The sequence below is a fragment of the Bombus huntii genome, chromosome 3 (assembly GCF_024542735.1).
Source record: "Bombus huntii isolate Logan2020A chromosome 3, iyBomHunt1.1, whole genome shotgun sequence".
NCBI lineage: Eukaryota > Metazoa > Arthropoda > Insecta > Hymenoptera > Apidae > Bombus > Bombus huntii.
Genome location: NC_066240.1, coordinates 18,743,952 through 18,756,859, shown reverse-complemented (window position 1 = coordinate 18,756,859; position 12,908 = coordinate 18,743,952). Strand labels below are relative to the sequence as shown.

At 37.5% G+C, this 12,908-nt stretch overlaps 1 protein-coding gene across 1 annotated transcript in view; it reads left to right on the top strand.

The window, feature by feature from the left end:
* The window catches only part of LOC126864130 (peroxidasin-like), a 352,730-nt gene that overhangs the window by 315,836 nt on the left and 23,986 nt on the right, over positions 1 to 12,908 (top strand). Inside the window, exon 8 of the mRNA XM_050615123.1 lies at positions 4,711 to 4,850. Within this exon, the coding sequence (XP_050471080.1) occupies positions 4,711 to 4,850 (140 nt within the window). The remainder of the gene's footprint in view (positions 1 to 4,710; positions 4,851 to 12,908) is intronic.

Below are 12,908 nucleotides of genomic sequence, written 5' to 3'. Positions count from 1 at the left end.
GTTGCGATTACATAATCGTAAGTGGAAATGAAATTAAACGGACTGGTGGACCTGCAGTGAAATTGGCATCTACAAGAGCCTTGTCATGTCTTTGTTAATTTTAAGTAAGCTTTTCAGCTCAACTTTGATCGTTTTACGTATAATCTTGTAATTTTGTTGCACATCAGCTAAGAGATAACTAAACGAATCCAAGCAGCTAAGAAGCAAGTATTTCTTTTATGCAATGGAACGATATAGCAATGATAAATGATATTGGTCATTCGAGATAACCGAATGCAAAATAAACGCTGATTCATCGTCGCGGACGTTTTCGAAAATACGAGTTAGCCGGAGGAAGCAATATTTCGGCGTACTTAAGGTAGCTCTCGGAGAAGTTCTCGAGCAAATAATCGAAAGAGAGTAACAACACTTGCCCTAGCCATCTTCAGAGGTATATAACCCTAAATCTAAGTGCCCAAGTGTTTCTCAAACGTTGGTATATTGCGTATCACGGTTATAACCTCTGTCAAGGAACAGGCACGAAGAAAAACGACGTGCAATATTAAATTTGGATTGCTCGGCTAACTAAAGCTTCCTAAACCTGTGAAAAGAATAGTCTGCGAAAGGGAATATCTTTCATTTAGAATTTTCACGGTGGAAAGAAAATATCCCGTTTGCAACTTTCACTATGAAAATAATTTTACTCTCATTTCGAAATATAGGAAATACGTGTATATATGTATGTCCGAAGTAAAATATGTTATATAGATAATTCATGAAATTTTCACAAAGTTCGTGTTATTAAATATTTCGATAACGATATTTCGAACTTTCTTGAGGCATGTAATCTATGTAGATACATAATCTGTGTAAAATAGCGTGTATAAAATATTTTAGTTACAGGGAGCAAGTAAATTAAAAACTATGTTACACGCACAGAAATTCAGAAATAAAAGAATTTATGAATCTACGCATAGACGTAATAGTTTTGCATTCTACTGTATCGACGCGTACATCGTTAATTTCGTTTCTTGTTCTATAAATCGACTACGATGAAACGACTCTATTGAGACAAAACGCATCGAACAATACGCTAATTGAGCTCTCTGTAACTTTTCATTCGACATTTATAAATTCGCCCGCGTAACAGAAAAAATATTTTCCCGGCATTCGATTGATTTTATTTCGAAAATATGGTTACTGTCCTCGCCGAGTTGTGAAAAAGTTTTTCGGCAAAAATCCATTTCATCAATTTCATAGACAGCCGTAATTGAATGTTTGTTTTTCAAATAAATTGATAAAATAAAGTGAAATTGTACGCGATAAAGACACTAGGTTTGCATACGTAGAATTGGCAGCTCCAAATAACATGATTTGTTTTCGACCCATCGATTGTTGCTCTCTGCCGTATGAAAAATTTAGTTTTCAAGCATTTTTTTTTTTGTTGAAAATTTCGATGCTGGACATGTAACGTTTCTAGATCTCGTTTAGATTATCTTGTTACCTGCTTAATGCAAGATCTAGACCATTTAGATATTGAATCTCTGGATCTAGAATTAATTGCCCGAGGGAGGCAATATCTAGATCTTCCACATCTACGTAGGTCAACGCCACGTATCAAACGCTGACTCTATGTATCTAGGCCTTCATAGAAATATTTACATTCGCTAACTATAACGTAAGAATAATAACATAATGATACGGCATAACGGTAATTAGATACTTGTATGACGTAACGATGATATAATTTATAAGTATTGTAATATAATAATAATTGCGATGAACGATGAGACGTGTTGGTTAACACTAGAACTACCACATCAGTCAAATTGACTGGCCTTATAATTTTATTTTAAGATTCCTAATTCTTGTTATATTTTCTTCCACAATGATGTTACGACTTTCGCAACGATAACTAAAAGAATGATATAATGAATTTTATTTCGTTTTTTATGTATTCAAACTGAAAATAATTTTGTATCAAGGCTATTTGTACCAATAGCAGTCAAAATGACTGGTACTTGTCAAAGCGTAAAAGGGTGCTGCGATCCGTTTATCGAACCCCGATTAACCAGTTTCCTCGTTTTCTACAACTTGCCACGCGTTTTTCAAATTTTTATCAGATATCGGGAAAATTCCGGATCGATCGCTAGATCGCTACATGTTAACGCCAGAAATACCACTCCAGTGAAAATCACTGGTTCTACAATTTTATAAATGTGTCAACCCTCGTTTAGATCGACCATGGACCCAGATGGATTAATAATACCAAAAATATACTACATAACATGGAATTCCTTTTGTAAGAAAGTAATAAATCGATAAATATAAAAATATTCTATTATTACGTATTTTGTAAAGTCCGGTCATTTTTACTGATTTTGGTAGGAATAGCTTCCTGTTAACTATCGGTAGTTCTAATGTCAAATTAATAACGAGACCAGTTGATTTCGTCAAATATATTTACAGATATTTTTCAAATGTAAAATACAGAGTTAATCATAAGCGTTGCTCGCTCGATGCTATTCGTTACAAGGATACTCGATACTGAAACTAATTGTTATGCTGATTCGCTAGACTTGTTATACTTATTCCCTCGACTGGTGATCTCGACGACTGATGTCTGGAGAACATGGTCGTCTATTTATACTCTTCGAGGGAGAGGGGGTTCCCGGAAGGTTTGAACTTGTCTCCGGTTGACTCTTGCACGTAGCAGCGACATTGCTTTGTCCAGAATTTGTTTATTACATTTTGTGCGTCGTAACTGTGTTAATCCCCTGTGGCAAAACAACGGCATGACGCAAAACAACGTCCTATGACGCATGTGCCGCTAAATAATAATAATAATAATAATAATAATAATTGTTGAAGTGGTCACCACTTCTAAGAAAACTCTACATCTGGTCTTTTTAGTTTTTTCAAGCACCGAAGCCATCGACAGCGTATAGACGAAAGACTGGGACAAAGGCAGACCATAAACAGTAGATAGGCGTTGGCTTCGGGGTTTTCAGTTATAGGGTAACACTGCTAGCGTGCGGATCTGGACCAGCTCGAGTTGTATTCCTACTTGTACTTACACTTCTGTATGAAAATATATTTTCTACCTTACAATTTATCCACGCGTTTCTCTGTTCATACATCTGATAATCTCAACGATAATAATCATTTCTCGAATTTATGATAATATGGAAATTCTACATAGTCGACAATTTTTCTATGCCACTCTCTATAAGAGCGTTCGAATGCTAATCGAGGAAAAGAATTTGGAAGAAATTTTTTGTAAAAATCTTCATTATTTATCGCTAAGAATAAAATTGATTCGCCCTGCGGATAGATCGTTTTTCCATACTGTGATTGAACATTGTCGCCGCTTAAGAGAACGCGCGATAACAGAACATTCCTCGAGTGTTTTCTCGTCGCTGTTTCAAATATACTCGTAAATTCGTTTACGTCATTACCAGTCGGTGCGTCCCGTAAATCGAACGAAAGTGTTTCCTGTTGGATAGGCTACGGTATTTTAAGGGCGCGTAATATGGTCCGCGACTGTTCCATTCCACATCTTCGGCGAGGGTAACGGAACTCTGGAAGAACGGTCGATCTGTCACGAGCAGACGCTTCACCAAGGGTGCAACTTGATTTACACTCTCTTCTTGCCCTTCTCTCTTTTCTCTGCGCGCCAAAGAAAAACCAACGATTTTTCCAACGAACAAGAGGACTACTTGGAGATTTTAAGGAAAGACAGAACGTGGTAAATTCAGCTCTTCGAAAACTCTCGATAACTCTGACCATGATTATATTGGCTTCATTGTGTAACGAAATTGCGGAAACATTTCTGGTTGGTATCGTTCCGTTGGGTTTCTTCCAGTGGGTTTGGGGCTGTTGAATTTCCTTGTGTTATAACTATATCGATCAACTTTATTGACGTATCGTATGTACCCATCAGCTTTGGAATAATATATAACAATACATTCATTTTGTAACACGTATTTTGTAGTACAGTTTTTCCCAGGGCTTTGATTATAAAATTACGAACAAAAAACCTGGAAATGATTTTATTCTCTTAGTAAATATTATTACAGCTACGTATTATCGTTGCGAGGTTGATTTTCCGCATGAATCGTGTTTCAATGAAGTTTTTCACTTGGTTCTGATTAATTACTCTGCAAATACCATAATAAATACAACAGCGCGCATGTACTTTTTCCAATTACTATAAATAAAATGATGTACGATCTGCCAGGAATATTTGTCCATTAAAATACGAATATCGCGACCAATGAACAACTAACCTTCTTCCCATTATCATCTCTTTTTCCATCATAAGCACAGGATATCAACGACGAAATCTAGTCAAAGTTCTCAGGCTTCAAAGCCACGAGCGGAGATTGAATGTATTCCACGACGATTCTCTGGAACGGGTCAACGACCCAGGAGTAGAATAACAATCCATCCAGCCGCCATTCTTCACAGGTTTTATCCGCCCTCGAGCCCCGCCGTCTTTCCGTTTCTTCCTCGACCTTTCCGTTTCCTCTTCGCTCGTCCTTACCTTCTTATTCTCCGCTCAAAGCAAACTCCTTTACCTCTGGTCATTTTCCGTGTTTGCCTGAAAAGCCAGCAAAGAGCAACCAAGCTGCAAGAAGCCATTCGCGTCTGCTTTTCGTTAAACGATGAAACCACATCGACTTTGTGGTTTTCGTTGCTATGTGAGATCGTTTCTGCTTTCTGTTTCAGCGTGAAGACTGACATGGGCGCCAGCGGCGCGATATCCAGGCTCTACATTGCCAACGCGAATAAAAAAGACAGCGGGAATTACAGTTGCGCTTTGGCGGATGTCGCGGCAGCTACCACGGTCTCCGTCCACGTGTTAAACGGTACGTTTGTTTCTGGCCAACATTCGATTACTTTCGAACCATTGTATTCGCTGTTGCGTACCACTTTCTATCATCTTCTTTTTTTTAGTCTTAATACAAATTCTCTTGATCCTTTCTCAAATTGGTTAACTCCAGCTTTTCATACTTTAGCGTCGAAGCTCTTGATTCACCCCGACGTTATGCATAATAATTTCATTAATTTTCTCTACTTTCTGTTTTCCGAACATTATGAAATGTATACATTGTCTTATTAAAAAATGTGATAAAATAATTTACACTTATTTATGAAATTACAATATACAGGGTGGTTGGTAACTGGTGGTACAAGCGGAAAGGAGGTGATTCTACGCGAAAAAAGAAGTCGAAAGTATAGAATAAAAATTTTTCGTTTGAGCCTTTGTTTCCGAGAAAATCGGCTTTGAATTTTCGCTCGGTACGCGTGCGGTACGTTATAACGGATCTCACTGTAGATCGTTGTCTCGATAGAAAAATTGAAAAAAAAATTGTTATTCTATATTTTCGACTTCTTTTTTCGCGTAGAATCACCCCTTTTCCTCTTGTACCACCAGTTACCAACCACCCTGTATATTCGTGAAATGTTTCTATAGATGTTTAAGCATTCTCGCAAGCGTGTGTGCGTCATGCATGAACTGTCGAAAATGTAAATACGTGTTTGTATAGTCAATATTTCAGTAGCAGATGTGTATAAGAATGGCAGCCATTATGATAATTTGGTTCGTTGAAAGTGAAAGTTTGTAAACTGTTGGGTAAATTTGTAGATATCCTTCGAACACCCGAATATGTTAATATTATTGAAATTCGAATATTTCCTGCGCAGAAAGATAATTTAAAATTTGTAAAATATACCTGTGAATACTTAGATACTTAGTTATTTCTCGCGGAATGCAATTTCATTATTTTATAATTCCTTCACTGTTTTGGTCATGTACCGTAAATTTCATTATTTTTATAGAAGAATATCTAATAATTAAATCGATAGCTATAGGTGTCAAAAATTTATAAAATCACTCGATCGTTCAAAAAATTGTCGATCTTCGAATTATTTAATTGCTGAATTAAGTAAAAGATAAGAACGACTAACGATATTTCGATCGCTTTCTAATTGTACATTGTACAAGCTTATTACCATTAAATAACATTGATATACTTCATTTTATACGATTACACAGGTACAGAATTCAGAAGCATTAAGGCAGTTTTTCACAATCAATCATAATGTCGACAGAAATGAAGATTTAACCATGATGTATTAGTGAAATGTCGCTATTCCGAATGACAGTAGTGAAGCAAAGTGATTAACGACACAATCAACCAGTGCATGACACGAAGTCATTATAAAGTGATTAAAATTTCGAAGTTTAATCGTAAAATATAAATATGGGAAGGATACATTCGTTTTAACGACGATTGCACGATTACGATCGCTAATAAACGTCAATATACTGTTCTATTTTATAATTAAGCTTCTAATTTCATCATTACAATGGATTAAATAATTTAATTTTTACTTTGAAATAATCTTTTCAAATTCAATATAACTATTTTATTCGTATATCTATGTTTTTACATTTTTTAAGATTTCTACTTTTGAAGAACATTTACAAAAGCAAATTGTCTTGCACATAGTTTAACATCGGCGATGAAAGTGTCAAAAATTCCAGTTATACGATACAAGAGAATAATGAGAACTTTTAAATTCGAATAATTATAATAATTTTTGCAATAGGAGGAATTAAATTTTGTATCTAAAAAAAAAAAAAAAAAAAAAGGTTTGTGGAGCTGTTATTGTCGACGTTTCAACGTCAAACTATTTGCCTTCGTTCGCGAAATTTCAAAAACGAATATTAGGACGGAGTGTTGGAAATGAACTGGCGGTTGTTTGAAATAAACTGGCCTTGTGCATTAGACGCGTCGAACGGTTCTGTGTGTCTTTTGCGGACAACTTTGAATACACGTCAAAGTGAATTACGCGGCATAGCCGAAAATTATGCGCAACGACCACGCATATTCCGCGTTTAATATTATGTCGCATAAGTAAACAGAACAAAAACACGCGAACCAGAAATTATGCGGTATTTCCACGTGGATTTGTAAATTCGTTTACAGCCGTGTGAATTTATACAAAACAGAATTACACATAATTCTTTTACTTGTTCGTTCTTTGTGGATAATTTAGAAAAGCTGAGGAGCACGGATCGTGGTGTGTAAATTTTAAACGAAAATGACACAGATTTTGAAATTAAATTGAAATTAAATATTTGGAATTAGAATCTTGATATCGATTTTAAATAGCAGATATCCAGCAGATAGATGATTTTTATCTTGCACAAGTTGTCAGAGGATTCTGTTATAATTAAAAGCGTTCCATTTGTCTGAAGTAGAAAAATTTTATTATTTCATTTATTATTTCATTTTATTTATTAATTCATAAATGTGGTTCTTTTCGCACAAAGGAACAGATCAAATCAACGCAACAAGGACTCGAATGATAAAACTTTAGATATTAATTAACAAATTATTCGACTTTCCAAAGCATACAAGCCATTTAATAAGCATGTAGTATCATACTTCTACAATCGCTGTAAATGTTTCAATTGGAAAATGGTTTAATTGGTTGGAACGTAGTAATTGAAGGTTTTCAGGCAGATACTTGTTTACCGCAACTCGATTTGCGGAGATTACAACGGTCAGCCTTGGAAAAGACTGGAGAGCTTAATCTAACGCGAGACAAGCCACTGTTCGATAACAATGTTTCGTTTCGCTATTGTTGCTTACGAATTCTTTGTGCTTTTCGACCGTACATTGAAACAGCCTTTTTATATAATTAAATTCTCATAGTTCGCAGAACAGACATTTTGAAATCGTTGACAACGTTCTGTTTAAAGTTCTGAATTCCGTTTTTCGAACGAATAATGCTGCCTTTGAATTTTAATCGCAGAAAGACAAGAAATCACTGAAAATTGTTTACACATATTAATTGTAAAAATGTGACGAAGTTGATAATCAACATATTCACACCATATTTACAGCAATGTGGAAAATTGTTTTCGTATATATGTCGGGTTAACGTTAGGTTTAGGGGCGTGTAACGAATCCTCGTTCGGACTAGCCATCGTTGTTGTACAATAGAGATTATTTTTACTGGTATAAATATTGATTTTTACAAAGTTTGACAAATAACCGTGATGAATGGACATTCGAGATATTAAAGACAATGTTCTTAGGTTCAATAACGAATCCACGGTCAACGGGGTAACTCTTTGTTAAACGTAGAATATATTTCGAAGCACAAAGTAACGTTTGCTGTGATGCTCGGTATAATACTGCGCGTAAAGACGATGCGAAAACTCTGCAAGGTGATCGCAAGAATAAAAGACTGATGGAAATTTTCCTCTCCTTACGATCGCGTTCGTTCGTTGCATATTGGCCGGGGATACCAACAAAATTCCAGCCGCCGTTGCTGGGCAGACCCGCGTAGAGCTGACATTGCTCCTGCCCGGGGTTTGATTGTTAATACAACGTGTGTCCCACGATATTGGCACTTCTCTGTTAGGTAAAAACGTTCATCCCGTGACCGTGGCTACGTTCGGCGACCAGTCGTGTCACCTCGAGCCCAAGTCCACTGTCACGAATCTCGGGCAAACATAATCGGATTGAATCATAACAACTACCTCTAAGTTTTATTATTTAAGTGCAGCTATAATAAATACTCTGGACTAAAGTATTGGGAATCTTCCCAAAAATTGCAAAAGAAAGGCCCCGATGTCCTTTCATCTCCGACATACATATATAAGAAAAATGTGAGAAAGTTGCTAATCGAGATACCTAGGTTGCGTTACTGTATTTATAAAAGAGATACGGGTTAAGGGTGTACATTATTTTAACGACACACTGGGTGTACCATTCATTACATTGTATATTGCGTTACATTTTCCTCTTGTTCAGCGTTTCCTCTAGACTGCGTCCAATTTTCTAGAGGGACCATCTGTCCTTTTTCCTATCCCATCTTCTTTTTCCTCTTACTCATATTAAACTTCAGTATCCTGGAAACTGTACGTGGAGGGTAGGCGTGTCTCCACCTGCAACGGGGACTTTGGTTTTAAGAAACTTTGTAATTTCGTAACTGACGGCGTATTTATGGCGTTACTAATCAAAGCTCTTACTTAAGAGTTTTGAGTTAATGGCTCGTGGATCATAAAAATTTTAAAACGATGTTTCAACCTAAAGTTTTTATTTTGCGATCGTGAGCAAATTCTATAATTCTTCCGATATTTTCATCGATTTCGTACGACACTTTTGTCCGGAACGATCTTCGATTCAACCAACACACGTCCGAAGCCAATCATTTATCGTAAATATTACGCATAATTGCGAAGAAGCTATGAAACGATATTTCAAACATTTCAGCAATATCGAAGAAAATGATACGGGAAAGCACATACGTCGACAACGAAGTATCGTACGAAAGAAATTATATCCTGTATTCTCGATTTATTTTTTCACCTAGGAATCGTGTCCTTGTCAATTGCACTATGATTACTGCGACATCCCGTGGAAGCGACGCATCCATCGAAGATAGTAAATGGAAGGTTAGAAGCACAACTATAATATACAGCACGTTTGTTTAGCAGTTTATCGAGCAGGTGATCTATCGGGTGTGTGTCTCGGTTAGAGCGAACGCCGGGGCCTCTGTTTCTCACTGATAACGGTGTTTGGGAGGCTCGAAGGGGAACGAAAGATTATAGCCACCTCTCGCGCGCTACCGATAGAATTTTCCAAGCTTGTGCACGGTCGATAATTCATTCTCTATGGCTTCTCAACGACGTCGCTGTCTATTATTCTTCTTTCCTTTTCCTTTTCGTTCCATTCTCTCTTACCCCACGTCGTTTTCGTGCCGTTTATGAAATCCAAGCCCGTGGAATACGGATGAGTAATCGAAGAAGTTGAGAAACACGACACGGGGGCTCATGAAGAGTCTGCCAATGACGGCTCGCTCGATTGCTGTTCGCGGATACCCGTTTCATCTCGATTTTCATTTCCCTCGAGACATTTACATAACCGACCATGTCATCCAACGGGGAACTGCCGCTGCAAGAAAATAGTCTACCGTCTGCTGTTAAGCACGCCGGACCGGAAAGCCACTCGCCGATGCAACCGAACAACTTCCGATCGAGCTCTGTCGCGCAATTTCCGTTCCACTCCTTGTTCATCGTTTATACCGCCGACTTGGACTTTTCAAGAAGTCCCTGCTTCTTCTTGCGAAGCTGCTTCGGCGAGTAATTGTTTTGCGAAACGGAGTTTCACGATCGAGGAATAGGACGAAGATCGCCATGTGTATCCTCGCGAGAATATCTCTATGCTGATTCGAGATACGATCGTCGAGGATTTCGTGGAAATTTTTAATTTACAAGGAAAGTAACAATGAAAAAAGTGGTAGAAACAGTGGGAAAAATTAGGTATTTCTTTCTGGATTTCGTAAACATTCGCGTTTATGAACTGTGAATAAAGTATTAACCTTTTTACCACCATTTATGCTGAAGTAATTACCTGCAGAAAAACTCTACATCTTTGTTTATGTATATTCGTGACCTGGAGACCGCTGTTACGAAGAGAATAGAATTTAGTGAAACAAAAATATTCTAAATAAGGAGAGGTCCGTATTATTGTGCCCTTGAATATAAATTACGTTTTGGGTTACAAGGTCTAGGAACAAAAGAACTAATAAATAGATTTCTGTTTATGTTCTTTGTGGCCTTTAGCTAAAGCTGTAAGGTTAACATTTTTGCTAATGTTCTTTTGCTATAAATATATGAACGCACACCCTATTTTTCCATTGTATTATGACACTAAGAAAGTAAGGATTTGGATCAGCATAAAGTTATACATTATATTTATACTTTTATTTATTTCAATATATTTTTCTATTACAAATTCATCCATCCGTTCTTCTATCAGTCAACCTCAACGATATAAATTGAACTCACTTTGTAATTAGCTGATAAAAGTTGCAGCAGGGTATACATGCGTATAAAGATATTTCTTAAACTGCAAGCAATACGTCAACTCGTTGCATTATGAGAATTTTCTTGATTCGATGGACCAGCAACTTCGATATTGTTTCTATATCTATGATCGTCGTGTGTTAAAATTATCATGATTCTTTGCTTCTTCTTTTGTAATTACATCAACGCGAGTAGAATGTGTATATTATGTTATGACACACATATTGTACGTTATGACTACAATGTCGAATACAATGCAGTTGGCGAATTTGACAGTTCCTTGGCCTGAACAACATGTAACTGAAAAGCAAGATGTAGATATACTTTGATCAGAGTCCCAAGAGGACATAGTGATAACTCAAGAAAATGTAGTTGAGCCACCTTCAAATGGTTGTTCTCAGACACACGAAATAGAAGTACGTGATTTGAACACGTCTAAACATCCTCTCTACTTAAGCCTGCACGAATCAACGAGTCTTTTTTAGAGCATATATCCTTGTACATTCGGAATTAGCAATGGTACTTCATCTTCAGGATTTACGTTAGGAGAAGCTCTCTATTATTCTTTTCACTTTTCTTACAATTTACCGTTAATTTCTGTCGTTCGAAAATGGTATCTCACTGGGGGTAGCCATCCACATGTTACTTACCAATTAAGCTAGAAAAATTTACCAACTGTCCAGCTGGACAAATTGTAAAGTATAAATTAAATAATAAAAAAAAAAGAAAAAAAATTCTGTCGTTAACATATATCGGTATCATCGTACGATATTATCTCACCACAAAAGAACGGAACGACGATAACAAGCAGATACTTTCTGACCACCGCTTGAGGGGAAAAATAGCACAGGACGATTCTGACGACAGATCCGAGAACTTGTGATTCGTGAAGTGCGAGGCCCCGAGCTCTTTGTATCGCTAAGTTTCAAATTTATTCTGCCGTTCGTTCGCTTCGCCCTCGTCAACCGTCCTTTCTCGTTCCTCTTCCGGTTTCCGATCCTCGAGGAAGCCACGGTGTTTCGTATGCGGCTGGCCCCTTCCTCCTCTGTCACCGGTGCTCATGCATGGCGTATTCATGGAAAAGTTCTTCGGAGATATTCAGGCCGACTCATTTCCCTCGCCGAGTCTTCTCCTTTCGACTGTGCCGCGCTTTTTCTTCGCTCCCTTCCTTTTCGCCCTCTTGCTCTTCCAGTTTCGTCGCGATTTTACTCGAGATTCTCTAGATTTCCCTTTTTACCAGATCGACCTTTGAATCCTTCGCTTCACGCACGATCCGCAAAGCTTTGTATCATCGCGTATACGCGGAGCCCTTGTCTCTCGACTTCGATCCATTTTTCCGTAAGTTGCTTGTCTCTCCGTTTACGACGGATGATATCGATGCAGTGGAGAAAGAGTGCCTTTATCTTGTATCTCTAGCGAAGCGTTTCTACAACCTCGGGTACTCGAACCGGTGATCGATGCGCTCTGTTATTTGTGCGACGCAGCACGTAAGTTGCTCCTTTTCGACCACTTTGTTTCCTCGCGTCTCTTTTCCTTGCTCGTGAGTTATTCGCCACGCTTTGTCTTTCCAGATCGTTTCGTCGGAACACGCGTTACGTGAAACGAAACGCGTAGATAATATATACGATTTCTGAGATCAAAATTGCAACAGTAGTACTACGATGTTACCCGACTGGATCGACGCACCACGTGCGTCAGTAGATTGTAGTAGACGAACAGACACTAAGCTTCATGTTCCTCGTTAAGTAGGTATACAATATTCCACTTATAAACGGCATACGCAAATTTACGTCGGTTCTTGAGATTTAAAAGGCAACAGTCGCGTCATCAGTGCTAATTAGACAATTAAACCGTTACGACATACCCGTCAGCGAATATTTGAATTTATGTAACGTACGGGTCTTATGTACGAGACTGAATGTATCACAGAAATATATTTGACGTGAAGAAGATGCAAAATTTCGTTCCGTATTTCCTATAATATTCAACATTTTCGGGTTGAGAAATTTTCTAATCCATTATCAAAATTACCGAT